The sequence below is a fragment of the Barbus barbus genome (assembly GCF_936440315.1).
Source record: "Barbus barbus genome assembly, chromosome: 16".
Lineage (NCBI taxonomy): Eukaryota > Metazoa > Chordata > Actinopteri > Cypriniformes > Cyprinidae > Barbus > Barbus barbus.
The window spans coordinates 28,108,848-28,134,094 of record NC_136744.1 but is presented as its reverse complement, the minus strand read 5'-3'; the positions used below and the strand labels follow the sequence as shown (position 1 = coordinate 28,134,094).

Sequence of the window (25,247 nt, the reverse complement as noted above, 5' to 3'; positions counted from 1 at the left end):
AAACAAATGCTCCAGGATCTTTTCACTACCTCAATTTATATTTGAAGTTATTTCTCAAGTTCACACGTGACATCGAAAATTCAGAGTTAAATTGTATTAACTTGCGATTTATGTCGTTGTTTTGTAACAGCAACTAGATATGACGGATTTGTAAACCAGTCTCGACCAAATGCATAAAGTAGGTTGAGCTCTGTTATTAATGGAGCATATTAGATCAATTTCTCCTCTCCTGCATTTGGATTTAAACAATTTAAACTCTCCTGAAGCTGAAGACAGCAGATATGTTCTGACAAGTCCACGTTCCCTTGAAGCCTGCGCAAGATTGGGAGTGAAACCTGTTGATTTGTTGTTCAGATCCTTCACAAACTTTATTGATGAAAACCAGGAGTCCTCTCTGGAGGAAGTGACTGCATTATATGAGGGGTACGGGAAAGGAAGAAGAGAACGACTGCGCTTGTGTCGAGAGGAGAGAGAGCGGATCATACAAGAGGGCTGGAATAGAAAGTCATCTGTAAAACCATTCACAGGCCTGGAAACCGTCCTAGAGCGAACAGCTGAGAGTCAAAGCCAAATGCCCAAGAGAGACACGGTTCACAAATGATCGTATAGTCTGCGATTTCGGTCTCAGACTGGTTCCCGATCTCCTGCGACGGAGCGTCGGCTGAAGAGCCTCTCGCAGGAGATCAGTCGCAAACTAAGCATCGCCGTCCAAGAAAAAGATCACAAGATTGCTGCATTGATGCTGGCCAAGCACAAAGAGGAGCAGTTTCGTTTACGCCAGAGCATGTTTGAGGAGCAACATCACGAGGAGGAGCACAGGCACGAGGAGGAGCGGCGAGCTCACATGGAGCAAAAGCGACGCAAAGAACTTCTGCGACATATTCGCCGCTGGCAGGAGGACTTGGAGGAGCGCTGGAGGAGGCTCGACGCAGGTTCAAGCTTGATGTGGCGAGCAGGGATGCAAAAGAGTGCAAACGCTACCAAGAGAGGCTCCTGCGGGAGATGGAGCACATTGAGGAGGCGCAGCGAGAGAAGGAGCTGCAGGAGGCGCAGGACAAAGAACATCACGCAATGAGGAGCAAGCGAATGCAGGAGAGGAGAGAAAGGAGGAGACTCGAGCAAGAGAACCAGAGGGAGCTACTCAAACACCTCCTCCTGAAAAAGGAGGTCGAAGAGCAGGAGCGTGCAGAGAAGGAGCTCAAGCGAAAAGGACTGGAGCAGAAGCTGCAATGCTCCAAGGAGAACCACATGCTGCTTCTAGAGGCGCGGGTGCAGGAAATGCGATCACGTGCTGAGAAAGAGGAGGAGCAGATGTGGACGGCGCAGCAGCGGGTGAGGAGGGAGAACAGGGATCGAATGTTGGTGCAACATTGTCAGCTGTAGACGGACCGTGCAGTGGTGCAGGCCCTGGAGCAACGGCGGCGAAGAGCTCAAGGCGTCAGACGAGAAAACCAGGAGAAGAAGCTCAGCCATAGCAGACTACGAGAAAGAGTCCTGGAGGAGGAGAAAGCGCAGTGGGAGGAGAGATGCAAGGCCGTGATGCAGAAGGAACAGCGCAGGGAGAAGCTGCAGAAAGAGAGGGCCGAGGCCCAGGAGCGGAGCCGGAAGGTGGCTCATGCCTCCTGCTACATGCGGGAGAGGGTGAGGGAGCAGACGTCCCATCGCACCTTTGACCAGATGGCACGAGAAGCCGAGCTGTCCGCTCAACTGGGCCACCTGAAAATATGAATAGTGTAGAACAAAAAAAAAGAAAAAGAATTATGATAGTATTAATGGAGCCAAACAAAACAACTTCATAGTTTAAATGTAAACCAGTTTGATGTATTTTTCATTCAGATTTGTTGTTTACAAGGCTGAAGATGTATTTATCAGGCAATTCATAAGCTTTTTTATTAACCAATAAAATTTTGGAATACTTTAAAATTTTTACTTACTTTACTTTTAGCAGACGCTTTTATCCAAAGCGACTTACAAATAAGAAAAAGTAACTAAAACTAAAGGTTAACACTCTGTAAATACTCTACACACCCATTTAAGAAAATACAGAAATTAAATAAAATTGACAAATGCATACAACAACATTTCAATAGTAAACATAGAAAGGAAAAAAAATAAAAATAAAAAGCGATACTTATATCCTTTGCCGGTGTCCTAGCCCGGTGGAGTCCCACGGTAGAGTCGATGGTCTTTACACTCTTTACTTTTTACTTTTAGTCATTTAGCAGATATTATATATTTTACAGTATTTCTATATGGATTTTATGTGGATATTTTTTATGGATTTTGTGTTGCAAATTTGAGACCAATTTAGATAGAAATTCTGCCAGGGCATTCTTTGGGTTAAATTACTTCGACAAAAAAAATAAAACTAAATCTGAATTAAACCATAACTGACTGAACTCAAATTGCATGTTTCAGATGAATATACAGGTACATCTAAAAAAATTTGAATAATGAAAAAGTTAATTTTTTCTTGTAACATTTCAAAATGTGAAACTTTCATATATTTTAGATTCATTACATGTAAAGTAAAACATTTAAAAAATGTTTTGGTTTTAATTTTGATGATTAGAGCTTACAGCTCATGAAAGTCAAAAATCAGTATCTCAAAATATTAGAATATTTACATTTGAGTTTCAATTAATGACCATCCCTACAGTATAAATTGTATCGGGTATCTCTTGTTCTTTGAAACCACAATAATGGAGAAGACTGCTGACTTGGCAATGATCCAGAAGATGAACATTGACTCCCTCCACAAAGAGGGTAAGTCACAGAGGGTCATTACTGAAAAGTGTGGCTGTTCACAGAGTGCTGTATCAAAGCATATTAAATGCAAAGTTGACTGGAAGGAAGAATTTGGGTAGGAAAAGGTGCACAAGCAACAGGGATGACTGCAAGCTTGAGAATACTGTCAAGCAAAGCTGATTCAAACACTTGTGAGAGCTTCACAAGGAGTGGACTGAAGCTGGAGTCAGTGCATCAAGAGTCTCCACGCTCAGACGTCTTCAGGAAAAGGGCTACCAAGCCACTTCTGAACCAGAGACAACGTCAGAAGCGCCTTACCTGGGCTGTGGAGAAAAAGAACTGGACTGTTGCTCAGTGGTCCAAAGTCCTCTTTTCAGATTAAAGTAAATTTTGCATTTCATTTGGAAATCAAGGTCCCAGAGTCTGGAGGAAGAGTGGAGAGGCACATAATCCATGTTGCTTGAAGTCCAGTGTGAAGTTTCCACAGTCAGTGATGATTTGGGCTGCCATGTCATCTGCTGGTGTTGGTCCACTGTGTTTTCTGAAGTCCACAGTCAACGCAGCCATCTACCAGGAGATTTTAGAGCACTTCATGCTTCCTTCTGCTGACAAGCTTTATGGAGATGCTGATTTCATTTTCCAGCAGGACTTGGCACCTGCCCACAGTCCCAAACGTACCAAAAGCTGGTTCGATGACCATGGTGTTACTGTGCTTGATTGGCCAGCATACTCGCCTGACCTGAACCCCACAGAGAATCTATGGGGTATTGTCAAGAGGAAGATGAGAGACACCAGACCCAACAATGCAGATGACCTGAAGGCCGCTATCAAAGCAACCTGGGCTTCCATTACACCTGAGCAGTGCCACAGGCTGATCACCTCCATGCCACGCTGCATTATTCATGCAAAAGGAGGCCCAACCAAGTATTGAGTGTTTAGAAATGACCATACTTTTCAGAAGCTTGACATTTCTGTTTAAAATATCCTTTTTTTTAATTGATCTAAGCTTATGTAATATTCAAATTTTCTGAGACACTGAATTTTGGGTTTTCATTATCTGTAAGCCATAATCATCACAATTTCAAGAAATAAAGGCTTGAAATATTTCACTCTATGTAATGAATCTATATAATATATGCGTTTCACTTTCTGAAATGAGTGACAAAAATGATTGACCTTTTTCACGTTATTCTAATTTTTTGAGATGTATTCTGATAATAATGATAGGTTGCACATCTCTTGGTGTATTGTTTATCTACAGCTGATATATCGTCTTGAGGTCGGTAAGGTCATTGTGCCAGTGTTATTTGTAAATTAAAAACAAAAAATGTTGTCAGCAAACTGAAATAAATTTAAATTGAAAGTAAATAAAAGCTAAATAAAAATATGAAAAATAAGAAAATATCAGCAGCAGATATATACATTTATATCTTAAGGTCAAATGATTTTTATGTCAACAAGTGCACACAAAACAGCAGCTTTTATGGCTTTTAATAGATTGTTGCGTACCACAGAGATTGTTGTGCCATCACAATGTGCATGCATTTCAGATTGCACTGCTTTGTAGTTCTCAAAATAAACATTGGTTTATATTAATACAAAGCATTCTTGGTTTATTACAAAAATAAACAATATTTTAAAATTCTTGGGAAAAAGAGCAATGTATTCCACTTAAGTTTTGCAACTTTATGGCAGTGATAAAAATTACTTCATTTCTATGGTAAAATAAAATCTGATTCTAGATATAAGTTCTCATAATATGTTTTTGTCTTTGACAATGCACATGTGCACATAAAAACACCACAGGCTTGTAGTTTGTTTCTCGGCTATTAAACAATTAGTTCAAACGAATAGTTAAACAGAAAATGTGGGGAGTTTCAGAACACTAATCAGACAAAACATACATGTTTGGCTGTTGGACTGTTTTTAGATTAATCATCAGGCAGTCCGAGGGCCAACAGCACAGGAAGTCCAGTCCCCAGGATGAGAGTCAGGCTCTCTGTGATGCCCAGACCGCCCTGCTGCTGGTGGGCTCCGGTTCCTGTATGATGAGTGGAGCTCTGATGCCCTCTGCTGTTGATTTCTGGCAGAACATGAACCGTGGCCACATATAAGAAAGTCCCAGCTGAGAACAGCATGCCAATGCCTGTAGCACTCAGGCGGTTCTGAGAAGAGCCATTAGACTGCAAAGATAAAAAAAAGAAGTATTCATTGCTTTAGATCATTCCAAAAAAACAAAAACAAAAATTCAATGGAAAATGTTTCACTAAAACAGATATTTTTATTGCTCTTTGGAAATAAATGTGGTATTATGTACACGTACTGTAATGTTCAGGAAACAAATCTCTCTCCACAGCCCAAAAAAAACATGTTGGTTCAATGGTTTACATGTCTGATACTTTGTGAGAACAGGGGCCAGTTGCATAAACCGCTGAGACTAGTCTAACAAGGCAGTCATCACATCTTCGATACTGAAAAGAAAGATGCCTTAATATAATGGGTATGTTTATGCAACTGGCCCCTGATCTCAAGAGGTCCTGTTGTCATTGTGCCATCAAACAAACAAACAAAGACTAAAATTAAAAAGCATTTTTTTAAACGTTGCATTTTCATGTTGCATTAAAAAAATCTGAAATAAAATTAAGGGTAAACATTGGCTGAAAACCTGCTTGTCTTTACAACTAACTGAAAAAAAGTAGGATGAAGTACTAAAATGACTAAAACTCATATTTAAAAAAAACTAATAAAACAGAAAAGCTTATTAAAATTAAAATTTTAAACGGACAATACAAAAATAAATGTATTCCTATTTAGAATTTGCTTTTAATATAATATAATACACTACAATAACACTGCATTGTGTGCATATTTTGATGCTTGACTTGCTATTCTACTGGAACTAAAGCTTCAAAGAACAAATAAGGAGAAACTGAGGTTTCTTACTGCACTCAGGATAAAATAAGTGCTGATGGCCATCAGCGGCGCAGCAGCAGAAAATGCCAGTAAATGCTTTTGAATAGTCTTCCTCTCCAGACCTGCATGCATGAGGAAAGACACAAGAGCAAACGCCGCTGGAGCCTATAGAGAGAGAGAGATCAAAAGTGAATGTGTTAGATAAAGGAAAGCAATTGGTCACTGATTGTAATTGCACAATTGTACTACATTTTGCAACGAAGGCATGGCAGTGGACACAAGTCTTTATTGGCTCATATATTACATTTTTATTTCTTTTTTCTATTCTCTAGTTTTAGATTAAGCTTTTTTTTGGAGGGGGGAAGGCATGTCTTGCAATACTTACTTGTTATTGTATTTACAGTACAGATTTTTATCAGTTAATGCATTCTGTGAGTGTCAAAACCATCACCTTGCTTTGCTTTACTGTTTGAGCTAATTAATACAGATAAATAAGACAAAAATGAGCAATCTCACCTTATGCAAAATGACAGCAAAAAACACGACAACCTGCACGGACACCTGCGCTGAGGCCGCAGCTGCACCCAGAGCAACACCATCAGCTGGAAAGCACAGGCAATGGGAATATCATGCAAATAAGTTCCTCACAAACACAATTTCAGCTGTGGGCTTCTCTCCACAACTGACAAAAAAACAGACATCAAACTGAACCGAGCCATTTTTAGCATTAAAATGCAGAATTTTCATTTTGGAGAAAACTACTCTTTAAACATAGTTTTTAATGTTTTTTATTGGCACTCCTGGTAATCCGATATTTGAAAACAGAAATGTACTAGCCATGAAAACCAAATGAGGTTAGTCTGTTTTCAGTGTCCCTTTTTGTGCATTATAGGACAGATGCTGTGATAAAAACACAATGTAGGCTTATTAAGCAGAACTGAAAACCCAATGTTCATTGACTTGAATAGGACAAGCACTGCTGGCATGATTCACTGTAATGTAATCTGTTTTGTCTGGTGATATGGAACATAATAGTGGAAGTGAAGCCTTTGTTACCTGCGGCGTGAATAAGCAGACCTAGGGTGGCAGTAACACTGTTGCCACTGTACATGCGTGCTCGGGGTTCTGGGAAACAAGACAAACACAAACGTTCTCAAGAGAGCATCTGACAGCATTTCACACCGGCTGTTTTCCACAGACTTCACCATATCCATCTTCAGCCGAGTGGAATAAATTAAATTCATAATGCATGCTCACAATTGTGCTTTACGATTTCAGTAATACACTAAGAATGAAATTGATCACATTAAAGTAATATACTGTAAATTGAAACACATGACAATCCTGTAAAAGTAAAAGCAGACCACATTTTCTTTATGAAAAAAAAAATGCAATTTCTTATAATTCTGTTTTGATTTTGGCATGAAACATGACTCAGATATGCAAAATAATGTTTTATTTCTGACATGATAACTGGATGCAACTTGCTGAAGTAAACAACATAGCATACAACAGATTTGTTTTGTATATTGTTTCAAAAGCTATTAAAATATGGCAGCGGCTATATGCTATATTAAAATAGCAGGCAATTATATGCACCTCAGTATTGTAGAACAATTATAAAACAATATGCAATAATAAAGTATTGAATGTAAATTATAATGTTAATTCACCTTCTTGGGACAATAAAGCCCTCCCTACACCTACTGGAACTACTTCAACTTTTTGATTATTTTCTCCAAATTTATTGAAAATAAATGCCTTTCCGATGCGATACATTTAGGGTGACCAGTCAACCTTTTTTCCCAGACCTGTCCTGGCAGGGATTTCTAAATTGTCCAGGTTTTTGATTTGTTTTCCTATTGTTTTTATACTTAATAACTGAAAAGAATAGCGTGAGGGCATTGTACACAATTGACCAATTGTAGTGTGTGAAGAGGTGGGCTCTACAGAGAGTGGCCAAAGCAATGCAAACACATATATAATATATGAAGTCTGTAGAGAGAAAACAATGCCAAAACCCTGGACAGGACTTGTCTGCAAAAATGAGGGTCTGTTATACATTAAGATATCCCTTTATTCGTCCCACAACGGGGAAATTTCTTTCTCAACACAGCCTCTGAATGGAAGAAGTGAGGGGATAAGTACTGAAATGTGTTTCTAACGAGAAGAAGTTTTGAGGTACCGTGCATGGAGCAGTATTTGGAAATCTGGTCCACCACAAACATGAGCGTAAAGCCCGAGACGAGAGCGACTCCTATGATGAAATGAGGACGCAGACCTTTCTTTGCGATTAGATGAAGTGTTGAATTTGATTCGGAGATATTTTGATTCTCTCCCATTGCAGAGCAATACCAGTCTACATGAGGAGGAGAAGAAACATGTTCAATGGTTGTCTGCTCTATATGAGGCTACCAGCAGTGAGTTTTAACTGGTAACCTACTTTAGATAAAAGTAAACAAAGACATTGTAAAAATGTGCATATTCATTCCCTGAATAGGGAAGTGAATGAATAAATAAAAGGAAGATGGCTAGTCTCACCTTTCCATGACTCCTGCACTAACTCCACCCCCTCTGGGATGATGATTGACAGGGCAGTGCCACATAGAAGCCCCGCCCCCAGCACAGTAATCAGCTGCAGTTTCTGCTGTAAAGGTGGAGAAAATGTCGTAAAATAACTTTAAACTTGTCTTTCAATGTGTTTCAAGTTTTATGTTTTACAGTATAACACTGTAAGCTGATATACAATTGTTACTCAATTGTGTTTGCTGCTAAGAGATTTACACAGACAAAGTAGAAACTATCACCAGCTACGTGCAGAGTACAAATCTAACATAGTTAAACTAGATTTGTAATGCATGCGGTGTACTGTATATTCATTGTTTTTAACTGCATCTGATACATTGGTCTGCTCTGCTTTACAGTACTGTATAAAGTTAACACACCAGCTTTTGTTGCATATGAATACTGATCCTCTTACCTCTGATAAATTGATCAATAGAGGAATTATCCCAAGCATGAAACATCCCACGAACATAGCCAGAGATATGAGAATAACAGCCCAAGCTCCGTCCATGACTGCTTCTGCTCTTCAGACCAAGCACAATCAGGCTGCATCACATCTAAAACACAAAAGAAAGACACAATATCCTCTTTGAGCACTCACTGGAAGGCATAGTGGAGTTCTCCACGTCTCAACACCCTCCATAACTCTATAAACTACACCCCCAGAGTCAGACGAACAGCATTACATGACACCAATGCTCAGGGGACAGTTCGAATCATTTGACAGAATCGGTTCCTTTGATTCAACTCATCTACGAACCGAGTCACTAGTTTTATTTTTTGTTGTTTATTAGTATGTATGTCATCAGTACTGTGTTATATGAATGTGTAGGTGTAAATCGACTCAAAACACAAGTCTAACAAAATGTATCAGTATAATTAAATTTATGTACTTAACTTAATTGAACTAGGCTTTTGTGAATGAATACCAAAATAATATAACCACATTATAACGTTATTTGCATAGGTTTGTCTACGTTAAGAAAGAAAAAAAATCATTAAAAAAAATAAAATAAACTGCCAAATTGTGAATATTCATATTAATGGTCTTAGATGGACACGTGACCTAAATTTCTCAATCACGTAAAAGCCGTTGTTGAAGGTTAGATCACGCGCGCACACCGTCTGAGGTAAGAGGACAAATATAGATAAAATACATAATTCACTAATAATATTGTCATAAGGACATTTAAGTGTAAGTTATATAACTTATAAACGTTATGTGAATGTAAAATAATACGACAGGAGCGCGGTTAATGCCTGTTATTAGATTCATACAGAAAATCTGAATTTAAAGCGTTGAATTAATTACTATAAAATAATATAGAAAGACATGAATGACCTTTATCTGTTTCTCTAGGTAATATCATTCGTAAACATAGTCCAGTGCAGTCGAATGTTTTGACCGAACCATTGCAAAAAACAACAACAACAAAAACCGCTAAAACTAAAGCCAACTGTCGGTTCCACTTTTTGAGTATAGGCCTGAAAATGACATTTCCAACTTAAATTGTTAGAAATTTTGAATGGTTTGGAGCAGATACGTAAGGTAAAATATATATTTTACATAACATGTTTTACTCTTCCAAATTTGAGGTTGATATCTCAAAAAATGAGCTTTCAGTGAGATTTTGTTTGGGCGCAGTACCAAGCTTTTCCACTAGATGACCATCAAACCCCATTAGTAACCATATAAGGGCGGCTCTATTTCCATGATCTGAAACATGTTTTTTTCCATTCTTTTCTCAATATTTATGACGTAGACATCACATTCAGAAGTATTAAGGGTGGTATGGCAGTATTTGATTTCAATTCATCCTCTAAAAAACACATAAAAGACATGCTGGACGTACGATATAGTTCACGCTGCATCAAAAGTTGAGAACCTATTGTTTTTTCTTTATATTCGAAACACTTTTAGACTTTTTTTACTCAAAAATAGAATGAATTTTATCTTTTGAACACTTGACATGAACATGAATGGAGATTTTTCACGATTTTATATATGTATCGCTATTTCAAAGTAAAGGTCAGAACTCTCTCTCTGACTGATGAGTACTCTTCTTACAATTTAACAAATTACAGTTGCCCTGTAAAATATTTAAGAAATCAGTCACCAAATATGAAAACTAGAGTCTTTAAGCTTTCAAATGATACATAGTTTGTCAAGATTGCTTTTGGTTCAGACTAAGATATTACTGTTTAAATCATGTAATGGCAAGTGGGCCCACCGGTGGGCCCGTGACAGTTAACAGGTTTTAAACTGGAACTAGCTGGTCTCCCAGTCTGGCTAGTCTGGTCAAGCTGGTTTTAGCTGGTTGTTCCAGCTGGTCTCCCAGCCTGACCAGCTAAAGAGGTGGCCAAAACCCCTCTAAAACCAGCCTGATGACCAGCTAAGAGCAGCCAACCAGTTTAGGCTGTTTTTTTTCACCAGCGAAGAATCGGTTCAAAAGAAAGATTCGTTAGTGAATCGGATATCAGAGAAAGCGTGAGAGTTTATGACTCTCTGTTCCTGTTTTTTTTCCCTTCTGGAGACACATCACAAGACTCCACCACAAGACCGTGAGAGGTCAAAGATTGTACTCACTGTTGTTTCTTGGCAAAGAAGAAAGCTGCCATAAAATAACATCATGACTCCTTATAGGAGGGAAAGAGTGTTTTCAAACCATATTATTGTAAAAAAATCATGATCATTGTACATCTGCATATAGGGACATGGTCCTTTATAAATTTTTAAACCTATTTAAAAGTAGATATAATTTTTTGAGATCAACACTTGGATTTTGTGACTACTTGGAAATACACACTTTGCAAAATGATCAAAGACTTCAATCAATGACAGAATTTTTGAATGGAACCCATATGACTTCATTAAAGTGAAACACTTTATTCATAGCATTCATAAACGACACGAGTCCACAGAGTGATATTAAAGAAATTCTCGACACTTTATATGGTTTTGTCAGTCTATTTTATTGTTCAAAGACATGGAAGAGTTTGAGGATGACACTGTACAAAAGATAATTTGAGGGAAGTTTGAGATACAAAACTATTAAAAACAGCAATCGCAAGCAAAGTACGATCTTAAGGGAAATCTGAATGGACAAAAGCAAACAGTTCATGGTTGACTGTACATGGTTTTGCTGGCTAAGCTGTACAAATGTAAATATCGTTTAGTGTTCCAAGAGCAGTGCAATGCTTCTATTTACAAAAATATTACACTGATTTAACCACTTCACTTTACTCCAGGCCAATGGCCGGTTAATTCAAAAGAAGGCAAGTAATAGACAAAAGAAATAAATATTGTGGACAACAGTTGTAACAAATGGGAAAAGCCTATAAAGATGCATAAATAAATTATTGCCACATCATGCTTGAGGACAGTGTTTTTCCTTAAATAGATCCAGGATGCAGTCATATGGTCATCACCTACAGTATCTAAGCAGCAAGAGCGTCAGACCGACAAAGCACTGCAGTTACTCAATATTATCCAAATGAGATCACTGACAAACATGGCTTGATATTGTTACATACACCATGATAATGTTTCATATTCCACATGAAGTGCATAGCCTACAGTGTTATTTGCATTTAACAGTTACAAAGCTCCTCAGTGATAGATTAGTGTGATTTACATAAATTAACTAAAAATATCACTAATGTTCTAATTCACAAGTTTACATACACCTGACAAGTTTCAAGTTAACATTTGTTGCAGAAAATGACAGTTAAACACTGCATTGCTATTTCTGTAAACAATAAATGACACATTGAGAACTAGGTCCACTAGCAGGAAAGATCAACCAATTAGAGGCTGGACAAAGAAAATAGTTACATTTTAAAGCAAGTACTCAGGCACAGCCTTTGTCTGCTTATCTTGAGAGAAAAACTAAAAAATATTTTGTTTCCAGTTTTGACTTGCATTTCAACAATGCACAGAGAGCATAAATGCAATATGTATATAATGGACACGGTAGCAAAAATGTCTGAACATGGTGACAAAACAGATATAAAGAGTATAGTTGTTAAAAACAAACAAACAGTGGCTAATAAATAGTGGTCAATGTACTTTGTGCTTTTTTTTTTTCAGACGTCAACCACTAAATGATGCATATACCCAGTCAAATAAGCTCAAAACTGCAAGAGTGTCAGCGAAAAGCTTGTAAATGCACACAGGTAAGACGAACCATGGAACGGAGTCTGTTGCAAAAGAACACATCACTATCGCACTAAAGAAGGTCTTCTTTGGGACACACGTTGATATGACCCAATGGGATCTTGCTATCATCAACCAAATTTTTAGGATGTTAAGGGATTTCTGATAATGTTTCCCATGCACTTTTTACAGTGTTTATGAGTAAGTGATCAAAAATGGTATTGTGTACATCACTTGTTAGTGGCAAAAAAAAAAAAAAAATCAAAACCTGATGAAACCATTATTTCATACCCATGCATAACAAAAAGGAAAAATATTCACATTCACAAATTCGACATTTAAGTCCACGTAGGGAATTTGCTGTGCGTTTAAGTTCTTTTTTGCTACAGTATCAGTTATTGACAGAACATTCCACAGTAGAGCAACACAATTTAAAATTGGTCCATTTGATGCCTGATTCAGAAAGTAGCGTCACACCACGCATAGCGTAAGTATGTGTTAGCAATGCGTAGGTTTACATTTAAACACTGGATGTGCAGAGGACATAAGGGTGGATAGGAGAATAGTTCCAGGGATGGTGATTTGCCTGGAGTCTGTCAGACAGTCTAAAAGTGGCTTTTCCAGTTCAAGTACATGGTGAGACAATTAGTGTTCGGCGGCTGTTTTCCTCACCATCGGTTAATTCAGCAGGCTGGAGTGAGATTTTCGATACTGTGTTTTCCAACAATTCCTTATACAAGAGGGACTAGTAACAGTCTTTATGTTAAATACGGTACATTCACTTTGGTAAAGAAGAATAAAAGTTGCGTGAATTAATTTGCTCATATTGTACTACAGTGCCATTTCAGCTGGGACAAAGAAAATAAAATTTTGTTTCTAAACCAAAACTCAAAACTTTCAGAAACAGTCAGCTTAACTGTCTGTCATTATTATTCCACAAGCATTTGCAATATGTGACCCTGTACCAAAAAAAACTGCCTTAAGTATATAGGTATATTTGTAGCAAGTCAAAAATACATTGTATGGGTCAAAATTATAAATTTTTCTTTTATGCCAAAAAATCATTAGGACATTAAGATCATGTTCCATGAAGATATTTTGTTAATTTCCTACTGTAAATATTTCAAAACTTAATTTTTGATTAGTAATATGCATTGCTAAGAACGTCATTTAGACAAATATAAAGGCGATTTTTTTTTGCACCCTCAGATTCCAGATTTTCAAATAGTTGTATCTCAGCCAAATAATGTCCAATCCCAACAATGGAAAGTTTATTTATTCAGCTTTCAGATGATGTATAAATCGAAAAATTGACCCTTATGACTGGTTTTGTGGTCCAGGGTCACATTTGTATGATTTATCACAAAATTCGATTCTCACAAACGTATTTGTGAAAGTGATAGTATTTCTGTGTGCTACAGATGGTTAACATGGAGAAATGGTGTTGCTAAAGCTCTAAAAACAAATGTTGTAAATGATCACATGCCGATCTGAAATACTTGATTCTGATTGGTTAAATCATACCCATCTGTTACTGTATACATCTATTTTTGCTTTTAACTCTCACTAAACTGTTTAGTTGACCATTATCCTATGTAACTCATTTCCTAAGAAATCTTTCAATATTTTCTTTATGCAAAAGATTTGGAGGTGAAATCTGACCTTTATGCGCCTTTGTGATATCCACCCTATTATACAATTTTCCTGCCCACCTGAGATAGAACTATAGCTGTTTTACTTTATCATAACATAGGTAAATTCAAATTTTAATTACAAATTATGAGTAATCATTATGGATTTTGGTCTTATTTTACTAGACGTGCTTGTAACGGCAAGAAACTCTGTACGAACAGGGTAACCAATGTAAAGAAGAATTATGAAACTCTGTTTCTAATAGTTGGAGTACAATCACAAGCCACTCCATATTCTTGACAATTGGCCATCCTGTCTCCAAGCCTCAATGATAAATGAGTGTTTTAGCTGTCAGCTGTGATGGATTCACACACTCAGTAAGTGTAGTGAGGTGCAGTAGATCTCCGTTTGGGCGTGTTGAAGTCCTGCTAGTTTCTCCAAGTTCAGCACATGGCGTGGCCCTGCCTGGGTCACTGGTGCACCTCATTCTCAATAAGGCTGTCCTCTCCTGATTGGAAATCACCCTCGTTCACCACCTCCTCATCCTGAGACGATCCCTGCCCCTCATCCTCGCCACTTCCCGTCTCGTCTGTGTTTGGGTCCTGTAGCACTTGGGCGACGTACGTCTGCTGATATAGAAAAAAGAGGGAAGATGTAAAGAGGAAAAAAAGAAAGAAAAAAAAATCAGATGTGACAATATCCAATTTTTGTTGATGCCAGATTAGTAACTACTAAATAACCACTGAAAACTAGGGGTGTAAAAAAGCTTTCTTGCTATTCATGATGTGCAAGACTCTGACACGATTAATAAAACTTACCACAGACTTGACAGGTGGAGATGAATCCGGTGGTCGCCCATTGTCCACAACGTCCATATCAATCTGTAGACAATTCATGATAATCACACTGCAGTTTAGAGAAAGTTCTAGACTTGGTTTTGTTTATATAAAAAAAAAAAAAAAATCAAACAAACAGAGCTATTTCTGACCTTGTAATTGTGTGCACTGAGGTATTTGAAATGACCAAAGGCGACGTGGGAGAGGCAAATGATGATGGTGATGATCAGAACCACAAAGGTAAACATTGATGTTGGAGCAACAAAACCTTTACATTTTAAAAAAGGAAATCAAGAGAAAAGAGAGCAGGGGAGAAACATCAAATTAGATATGACAATAAACTTTTACATCAGCACTGGTTCTCAACCTTGTTTTCCACTGGGCCACAATACTGTCCAAGTGCAAGTGAACAACACCCTTGCTGCATACAGTTCGGAACAATCATTGCATCCAGAGTGTGCCTAAAATGCAGCGTAGGTAGGCAGCTCGCTAGGGTTTAGAACAGACCCACTATCTGGCTTTGTCTTACCTGTCCGGACAGTAGAGAAGAAGAGCAGCCAGAAAAGGCAGAGGATGGGTGCTGCCACCACCTGGTTGACAGCTCCAGAGTGGATTTTCTTATCCAGTTTGGAGGGCAGGTAGGCATAATACATGTTATACCTGTCCACCAGGTGCTTCAGTAGCATGTACATCAGTCCTGCAGACAAAATTCAAATCAGCTTGTGTTAAACGTGCCAACACAATACAAGAATTCTTTATAGTTCTTCAGTGAGAAATGTCACTCACCAAATGGCACAATAATTGGACAGGTGATGCTGTAGGTCATGACCACAGTAAAGACATTCATCATCCAGGCGTAAGCAGCTCCAAACTGGAACTCATAAGCTTGATGCTGTAACAACAAGGAACAATGCATGAATTACAACATGAGTATATGAGTTACTGAGCATAACAGTAAGGGTGAGTATAACGACTGTTGTACTTGAAACTACACGGACCTTCTTCACGTTGCGCCTCTCAGCAGCTGAACGTGCCAGACACAGCCGGATCATGTACATAAGGAAATAGGGAATGCGTAACAGGTCCATGGCATTACCAATGAAGGCAGACGCGATGACATAGTTCACAAAGAAAGCTCCATTATCTGGAAGGAAGACGCACCTAATAGAGACAAAAAAAGAATCAGGCCATAAAAACTTTATCTACAACCTTGAAAATATGCACAAATAAAATGTTTTGTATACACCATGACCTCATAACTATTATTTAACTCTCTCGACAGCCCCTGTAAAACAGGATTTTAGAGCTGCAAATCCTCTCATGGACTTACTCGAATCGGACTTTGGCCTCATCGAGGAATTTCTTGTCAAAAAGCCAGCGGAAGAAAACATCCAAACTGCATTTTGGAAAAGATTGTGTGAAATGTTTAATACAAATGAGAAATATATCAGTCCAACATGGCAAACACAACCTGGATAAAAAGATTCAATGTTTTCCATTTCTATATAATGACATGAAAACACAAAAATGCAATATTTGTATTGAAAATGATTTTTCAATGATACAAGTAACTATTATACATATAACATCAACAACTTAAAGGGGTGGTTGATTGCGATTTCACTTTTTTTAAACGTTAGTGTGTAATATTGGTGTTTGAGCATAAACAATATCTGCAAAGTTGCAGTGCTGAAAGTTAAATGAAACTGAGATTTTATAATTCTTTATTGTCCACACATGTGGAAATTCATCTTCGGCCCCACAAAAACATACACCACAAATACACTTGACTTCACAATCCAATACAACAAACACTGAACATAAAAGAAAGTCCTGTCCCAAGGATCACAGACACATGAGACACAAAATAAGTATATAGTCTTATAAAATTCTGGCAGTTTAATGCCTACAAAAACGGCTCGTAGGGACTACAACAAGCTACTTCCCGGGTTCGTTACGTCACAAACCCAGATAAACCCCGCTCATGAGAACACGCAGCAAAGGGGGCGAAGCCATGCTGCGCTGCTTTAGAGAAAAGAGAAAACTAGGGGTGCACATAAAAATCCATTCATATAAGAATCGCTATTCTGTCTTCTAACGATTCTAATGGATTCACAAGTTTCAAAATCAATGTTCTAAAGCAGCGGTTCTCTATCCTGTTCCTCACTTCTCCCTGCTCTGTATCTCTCTCGCTCTCATTTCATCAGCTCAGCTCCAACAATGAAATGTTCCATTTATACACTTATTTTCACACAGCTATGAGAAGCGTTATACATGGACGCGTGTGCGGTTGCCGTTCTGTATTAAAGCTTTAATCAGGATAAAACAGTGTATTAAAAGCTAACAGAAGCAGTAGCATTTACAAATAACAGCATATCTAAAAGTATGAGACAACAACAAACAAACATACCATTAAGAGCTGTGCTTGCACAGGTTCGGCGCGATCCTCTTCACTAATATTCTCTGCGTCTCAATCAGGCTCAAATTGATAAGCAATATAGACAGCGCCATTGTTTACAATACAACCGGAGCACATGCTGCTGAGCTGAGGTGCGCACTAGAGGCGGTTTAGCCAATCACAACACACTGGACCAGCTAACCAATCTGAGACCATTGCGTATTTCTGAGGGAGGGGCTTCATAAAAGCAGGAAATGATCAGTGCGTTTAGAGGAGAAGGGACAGAGCGATGTGGAATAACGGTAAATTATGTGAAAAATAATGCGTTTTTTTTTTAAATGAAGCATGAACAGATGTTAGACTGCACCCCATAAACACAATCAAGCCTAGAAAAAAAAAAAAACAGTCGACCACCCCTTTAATGGTTAGTAATTTGTTTATTCAGGAAAATACTATTAAATAAAACATCATTCTTAGACTTTTTTAAGTTAAAATCCAAGTGTTATAAAATACCTGCTCAGTCCTAGAGATGGCAGCAGCAAAACCATAAAGATGAGGAAGGTGTAGCATTTGTGCATGGTGGTTCTGTTCTCTCCAGATCTAAAGGGAAAAGTCATGCATATTTTAAGCTCAGGACCACCAGGTTTGTGTGTCTACCAGAAAATGGTTTAGTTTAGTAGCTCCAACTGATAAACAACTCTAGGTCATTAAAAATACATTGATATACAGGGTTTGACATTGTACCGTGTCCAGTGGGCCTCAAAGAAGGCGGAGTAGTAGACGATGGTGGGAAGAAGGGCCGAGAAGCACCACAACAGCAGGGTGGGGAAGAACTGAGTGATGATGGGGTTCTGGAGGAACAGACAGGAATCATGACCCAATAATCACACTGCATTGTGATGCTCATTAACACTCAGTTTAACAGACTTCTTACGTTCAGGTACTCCACGGGTTTGGTGACGTTGAACTTGTCCATGGTGGAGATGATGATGGCGGGGGTGGTGAGGAAGAAGAGCAAGAGGAAGAGAAAGCAGTTGATGACAAAGCAGCGGAGCCACCAGTTGAGGCCACCAATAGACAAATGCTCCCTGTGGAGAACAAGGTAAACAAATCATCATCTCAAAATATTAGAATCTTTACATTTGATCTCTACAGTATAAATTCCGGGTATCTCTTGTTCTTTGAAACCACAATAATGGGGAAGACTGCTGACTTGGCAATGATCCAGAAGACGAACATTGACGCCCTCAATAAAGAGGGTAAAGACTCACAAGGTCATTACTTTTTTTTACAGTCTATGGCTGTGACGTGCTCCATTTAACGGAGACCGCATGAGAAGGAAGAAATCGCATTTTGTTTATTTTCTCTATTTCACAAAAGCACAACCTTTTGGTGTTATTGGGAGTGTACATAAATCAGAAAAAAAGTTATTTCGCAGAAAAAAAATCACAAATGCAAGGGATTGCACAGGCGCTTCCATGTCATGCAGTAAGCGCGATATAGGCTTATAATCAAGTTGATATGTACACACTGACATACAGTGCATATTCATCTAAAAGAGGCAGCTGTGGCAAAGCCCGAAACCGCAGCAGTGTGGAACAATGGCAAATTTTTCTTCTTTCTTTCTTTCTTGTTTGATTGTTTACAAAACTACTAGCTTTTTTACTTCACATACATGAACAAGTACTTACAGATAGGCTAATAAATCCTCAAGACTTATATTACATACGACGACATGTTTACACTATAATTGCCTTTATTTTCGTTAAATACAGTTCTTAATACAACATATTTGACCGTTTAAACAACAAGCTTAGCTATGTAAACTGCTTAATTTGTGTGAAAAAGCTTATTCTGGCCAGTACTAAATGCAACATGAAATTTAAAATATATTTTTTCTCTTTTCTTTTTGTTTCCGGCTATTTTTTATATCTTGCAGATTCTGCAAGTTGAATGTAAACTTATGACTTAAAAATTTGCGGAGCGTGTATCACGAATAAAGTGAAAATTAAATGAAAAGTCAAGTCTATTGCAGCATTAAATTTAGATCTGTGCATGGTGCATTTCTTTTCAAGAGTTTTTACAGCGTTTCGCATTATAACCAATCACACGATTCTGTTGATTTTGGCAAGTCCGAGTCATCTCATCGCTGAAACGCTGGAGCACGTGCTCACTGACGGAATTCTGCACTCTGGCGAATTCAAAAACAAGAAAGTGTTTTTTACATTGCATACAGCATCACTGATTATAACTGGAGCTTTTTTAGAGTGCTTACACTCACGCTAGAATCAGTGATTATTATTGAATGTAAATGTTCTTTTCTTGCTTGCTGTATAATTTGTTCATTGTTTGAATAACCGTGGCGGTGTTATAATTAGAAACTTAAAATGTCTTTTTTATTAAACCTGTGATCATCAGGTTAAATACAAATTCAGTCTTATTAAAATATATTGTAACATAAATGGTACTTGACTAAAAGGAGTTTATGACGTGTGTAGTTAATGATTAGGCTAGTGGTTTGAGCGTGTTTGACTAGAAACTATAGCGCAGTTAAAGAGCTGTTATATGTGATTGTCGGTGGCTGTCTTGAGGAGCGAGAAAGCTTCGGAAAATGGCTCATAAAAAGGACGAGGACGTGAATGCTTTTACAAGTTGGAATCTAAAATGACGGTAATATGGCGAGAACATTTCACATGAAATTCTGTCAGTGAGAGGAGAGTTGTAGGGGCACGCAAGAAAAATACAAACAGAACTATCTCTGCTCATTGTAATATGCAACTGATTTAATGTTTAGATTTTTTTTTAGATTGTGTGCAATCACAAAAAAATAAGTATCCTGTCCTGTGGATGATCGAGGAGCACAAGAAGAATCTGGAGGGGCACGTAGCAAGCCTGAGTTATATTAGCCCAGTCTGTTCTGTAACGTTACGCAGAGTCTGATTTTTTTGCACATTAATCTGGCAACACCCAGAGTCCCGTTTCTGGCTACGCTACTGCTCCACAGAGAGGGTAAATGACAGAGGGTCATTACTGAAAGGTGTGGCGGTTCACAGAGTGCTAAAGCATATAGTAAAAGCAAAGTCCTCTTTTCAGATAAAAGTACATTTTCCATATCGTTTGGAAATCAAGGCCTGGAGTCTAGAAGAATACTGGAGAGGCACAGAATCCAAGCTGCTTGAAGTCCAGTGTGAAGTTTCCACAGTCAGTGATGATTTGGGGTGCCGTGACGTCTGCTGGTGTTGGCCCATTGTGTTTTATCAAGTCCAAAGTCAATGCAGCCATCTACCAGGATATTTTGGAGCACTTTATGCTTCCATCTGTTGACAAGCTTTATGGAGATGCTGATTTGCTTTTCCAGCAGGACTTTAGCACCTGCCTACACTGCCAAAAACACTTCCAAGTGGTTTGCTGACCATGATATTACTGTGCTTGATTGGCCAACATGCCTGACCTGAACCCCATATGGAATATATGGGATATTTTCAAGAGAAAGATGAGAAACAGTCGATCCAACAATACAGACGAGCTGAAGGCTCAATAGTGCCTCAGCAGAGCCTTCATGCCATTCCTCACTGATGCTGGAGTTTGTGCTAAAGGAGCCCCGACCAAGTATTGAGTGCATAAATCAACATACTTTAAAGAACTTGAACTTTTCTGTTTTGTAAAAACTTTTTTTGATTGATCTTAGGAAATATTCTAATATTTTGAGATACTGGATTTTTGACTTTCAAGAGCTGTAAGCTCTAATAATCAATATTAAAACAAAACAACTTTTGAAATGTTTTACTTTACATGTAATGAATCTACAATATATGAAAAGTTTCACTTTTTGAAATAAGCTACAAGAAAAAAAAAAAAACTTTTTCACAATATTCAAATTTTTGGAGATGCACCTGTATATACAGTATACTCACTAAGAGCAATCTATACTATATAGCAAATCTCACCTACATGATTGTTTATACTGTTGCAAAAAACGTAAACTGTATTATCATATATCTCTATATGTAAAGTTGTATATATATATATATATATATACACACACACAACTTTTTTTTGCATACATATAGTTCACTCGCATACAGCAATATATACTATCTATTAAATCTCACCTGCCTGATTTTGAATTTTGTCACAAAATGTGATTACATTACTGCCCAGCTCTTTATATAAAGTTGAATATATACGTATGTATAACTTTATCCACATACATGCAGTATACTTGTGCAGGGCAGTATACTATAGCAAATCTTAAATGCTTCACTGCTTGTTTCATCACAAAGTGTAAACTATATTAATCGCACGGTTCTAATCTGCTAAATGCGACTAAGTCATGAAGATATTATAAACATTAACATGATTTTCTGTAAATCTACTTTAAAACAATGTGCATTATAAAAATATATAAATAAATTTGACGATGATTGTCTCCAAAAACAGCCCACGGATCTGTGCAGTCTAATGCATATTGCATAAACAATGACTGCCATTATATTGTGGTATCACTGATAAGTGGTAACACACTTCCTGTCTAAGTGGGTATTTCTTGGCTAGTATAAACAGCAAAGTGGATTCTGGTTTATGCCTGAAGTCTAGCTCTGGGACTAGGATCATAATGAATTCATGAGATTTAGGATGAAGATGTTACCAGTAAACATTCTGTGGATCTGGAGCGTATGTGACTGTCCAGTTGTTCGTGTTCAGGTGGCTGCTGAAGGGGGAGTACTTTGGCTCTCGTCGACAGTGACAGCCATGACACTGACATGCGTTAAAATCTTTCAAGATGCTGCAAAGGGGAAAACACATATGAATATTTTTTTAATTCTGTTGAAAGTATAGCGATGGTAACATGATCGTGTCAGAAGGTAATACCATGAGCTGAATTAATTTAAGATAATCATGGTACCCCCATGATACCTTTTTTTTTTTTTTTTTTTCACACACAGAGACCAAAACATCTATTTGACTTACAGGGCTGTCATTGATTCATTCTGGAAGGTAACAAAAGCCATTCCCAGAGGTTTAGTGTTGACTTTTTCTCGTTCTTTTCTGTATTCTTCCTTCAGTTTGGCCTCAAGCTTAGTGTAATAGTTCACAGCCTCTTCCTGCAACAATAAATTAACATTGCACAAGTTAGACATCAATACTAAAATGCATTATTTGTTTTAAAGACCACATGAAATAAAAAAATTAGCAATTAGAGTATATATTGAGTGTACTCAACAAAAACTTTTTTTTCTGACTATTATTTAATGTGCTAGGCTTTACAATTTAATATCATGCGACTGTCCCTTTGAATTCTGTTACTGTTCCATGATTTAATTAAACCAGTAAGCAACAAACCCTCTATTTAAAGCTTTGTACGCCTGTTTTTTCCAGCAGTCATACTGACTTCAGCATTACAGCCATAGTCCAGCAGGGGGAAATGAAGAGCTACAGAAAAATGCCTCTAGTGACAAATTGGAAGGCTGTTTATCTAATGAGGACACTTGGGAGCTGCTGAATAATCCCGTACTGATGTTGAACATGTCTCACAGCAGCAGAGCGTACATCATCCTGACTGTAAATACGATGAAGCGGAACTACAGGAAGCACACAAGACAGAGGATGTGACATGCTGACTGCGTGTCTGATGGGAAAACGCTGTGTATTCCTGAAGACAGTTCATGCATTCGTGATTTACATTTGAATGTGAAGTGAAATTCATGAGGATTCTTTTCCTAATGAGGGCTCTATTCTTCAAAACCCCTCGAGTGGGAACCTGAGAGGTTACAATGCATATGATCTGACCTGCTCGCAGCCCTCGATGATGCAGCAGCAGAGGTGGCCGCAGGGTTTGGGGTTAATCATAGTGGGGATGTGCTCCTTGGCCATCAGGTCCGTGTAGAACTTTTTGCTGCGTTCTGTCTTTTTCCTGAAGAAGACAAAGTCAAGAGCATTGAATTGAATCTGATTTCTAAGTTTACTTCCTAATGTTTATTGTTGCAGTTTCCCTGAATAAGGTACAAAAAAGTAAATTTTCTGTTCTTTTTCAACAAAAGGTCAGTGAAAGCAGAATGTTTTTCAGAAAACACTGTTTAGTTTGACCTCAGGAGGAGTCATTTGGCAATGTGGTTACAACCAAGGTTTGGGTGATTGCAATTTCATAGCAATGTACATTATTAAACATGAAAATGTAAACACATAAAATACAAATCCGTACCTTATTCATAGAAAGATCCTTGTCTACAGTATTTAAAATAGCGATTAAAACTGGTCTAAACTAAGCTTGAAAAATGTGTACCTTTCAGACTCCAGGGACATAAGCTTGGCAACGTCGTAACAAATGCGAGCATCCAGAACTCTGCAGTTTTCATATGCTTTCCTGGATATTAACACAAAGAGATGAAAAGGAGAACAAAAGTGTAAGAGACACAGAACTCCCATGAGGGTGACAGGAAATAGTTTGGCTAATTCCCACTTTCTCTTTTAACCTGGCACTGGAACACAGTGTCGATAGTCTTGCAGGAGCCAGGCTTCAGTATTGTCTGGCGCGCATTATACTTCATGCAAGCCAAGAATGGCTCGCTTAGACAGGAAGAAACTGACCGATATGTAAAATGACCAACCACTGTTTCTTTTTATGCGATGCATAAGGGTGAGTAAATCTAAAATCAATAGTACCAAAAGAAGACTGGCATGCAACAAATTGGTAAGCTTTTTAAATAATGACACAGCAGCCTCTTTGAGACGATGTACACACAGCACCGAAGACATTAGTGGAACATAATGTGCACACTTTAATGTCAAAATTTCCATCCATCCTAAAGTAATGGGTATGTGGGAGTCTAAAGGACTGATGACTCTTTTCCCAGTTGGCTGCAGTAGGACAGACTGCAATATGCTTTGAAACGTCTGTGAGACTGATATCCATTCTGCTCTCGTGTGTTTGTTCTACACATGATCTACACATCCTGCTTTCTCTTTCTCAATTGGTTTGGTGGTCACTTTGGCCCCAGAGTCTTGTTCTAGAAATCCTTGACCCAGAAGAAGTTAAAGACATGTATTGTCCCCACACATTCTTTAGCAGTAAATGGGATTAGATAAACTGGATGGACACACTGAGCATCTTATAGCCACATGATTACTTTAGATCCAATTAAAGTTGGTCATTGTCAATTTACTGTGTGGACTGGGAACTCTTAAAGGGATAGTCCACCTAAAAATGAAAATTCTGTCATCATTTACTCTCCCTCATGACAGAACACAAAACAAACATTGGACGCCGTTGACTTGAATTAGACATTTAGCTATCAAATTATTTCATTGTAATGTCCTACAAAGGAAAGCAAGTCATACACACTTTGCATATATTACACACAAATGATGGGAAGGCAGATCCTAATTAACATTGTGACAAAAAAATGAGTATCTTCAGCAAGAACTTACTCAAAATGCTGCTTTATTTGACTCTCTTCTGCATATTTTGTGATCCCGTTGATGAATAAAGTGCGTTTCACCTGTGAATAGAGACAATTTGGAGACATCAGAGTTCATTTATGGACCTTAGTCAGGAGAGACATATTTCATTTGCCCCCCTTTCAATTCCCAGTGGATAAAACCAAGACCCACCATCAAAATATCACTCCAAAATATGCTAGATTATGCAAGTAAAGTGGGTTGCAGTGGGATGTTTACTCTAAGGTTCACAGCTCTCTCTCTCTCAGGTAGAAAGTGAAATATTTGAGTAATGATGAATGTGGGTTTAATGCAAAATCTGAAAATAAAGGAATGTTCCTGGTTCGATACAAACTGTGGTTACTGTAAGCAGGGTTCGTACAGAAATTGCAAAATGAAATTCCAGAACTTCCAAGGACTTTAAGCACAATTTATTTTGTTTTCAAGGACTAAAATCAGAGATCTCACTTATCAAACAATACTGTTATTATCTTTCAAATTATAATACATAAACTGATAAAACAATGGTACAAATTAAGTGCAGCTCAAGCAAAGCATGCAG

At 38.0% G+C, this 25,247-nt stretch overlaps 2 protein-coding genes and 1 pseudogene across 5 annotated transcripts in view; 1 reads left to right on the top strand and 2 right to left on the bottom strand.

The window, feature by feature from the left end:
* The first annotated feature begins 199 nt into the window (after positions 1-199).
* LOC306882580 lies at positions 200-1,728 on the top strand (annotated as a pseudogene). The gene has a single exon. The product of its transcript is annotated as an uncharacterized misc_RNA (transcript).
* Positions 1,729-4,224: 2,496 nt separating this feature from the next.
* LOC306882594 (zinc transporter ZIP9-like) lies at positions 4,225-8,896 on the bottom strand. The gene is made up of 8 exons (XM_079437313.1): positions 8,828-8,896; positions 8,642-8,745; positions 8,203-8,308; positions 7,847-8,020; positions 6,718-6,786; positions 6,178-6,263; positions 5,692-5,826; positions 4,225-4,931 (listed from the first exon to the last, which is right to left on the bottom strand). The coding sequence occupies exons 1-8, from the start codon at positions 8,835-8,837 to the stop codon at positions 4,680-4,682; spliced, it is 936 nt and encodes a 311-aa protein (XP_079293439.1). The 5' UTR covers positions 8,838-8,896; the 3' UTR covers positions 4,225-4,679.
* A 2,283-nt stretch (positions 8,897-11,179) lies between these two features.
* LOC306882367 (CSC1-like protein 2) overlaps positions 11,180-25,247 on the bottom strand; it is a 31,221-nt gene continuing 17,153 nt past the window's right edge. For 2 of the 3 annotated variants that reach the window (XM_079436928.1, XM_079436930.1), the window contains 15 exons: positions 24,677-24,747; positions 23,532-23,612; positions 23,039-23,162; positions 22,220-22,353; positions 21,897-22,034; positions 18,183-18,336; positions 17,993-18,099; positions 17,762-17,848; positions 16,181-16,246; positions 15,849-16,011; positions 15,637-15,742; positions 15,380-15,547; positions 15,003-15,118; positions 14,833-14,895; positions 11,180-14,643 (listed from right to left, as the gene is read on the bottom strand). In XM_079436928.1, coding sequence (XP_079293054.1) covers positions 14,485-14,643; positions 14,833-14,895; positions 15,003-15,118; positions 15,380-15,547; positions 15,637-15,742; positions 15,849-16,011; positions 16,181-16,246; positions 17,762-17,848; positions 17,993-18,099; positions 18,183-18,336; positions 21,897-22,034; positions 22,220-22,353; positions 23,039-23,162; positions 23,532-23,612; positions 24,677-24,747 — 1,737 coding nt within the window. In that variant the 3' untranslated portion in view covers positions 11,180-14,484. The remainder of the gene's footprint in view (positions 14,644-14,832; positions 14,896-15,002; positions 15,119-15,379; positions 15,548-15,636; positions 15,743-15,848; positions 16,012-16,180; positions 16,247-17,761; positions 17,849-17,992; positions 18,100-18,182; positions 18,337-21,896; positions 22,035-22,219; positions 22,354-23,038; positions 23,163-23,531; positions 23,613-24,676; positions 24,748-25,247) is intronic. The other variant, XM_079436929.1, reaches the window with a different exon arrangement.

What these genes read in the sequence shown, in the direction of transcription:
- LOC306882594 (XM_079437313.1), bottom strand. An exon ending in TATTGATCAATTTATCAGAG is followed by an intron (nt 8,309 to 8,641) that starts GTAAGAGGATCA and finishes CCACCTTTACAG; the next exon opens with CAGAAACTGCAGCTGATTAC. An exon ending in TCTGCTTATTCACGCCGCAG is followed by an intron (nt 6,264 to 6,717) that starts GTAACAAAGGCT and finishes TGTGCTTTCCAG; the next exon opens with CTGATGGTGTTGCTCTGGGT.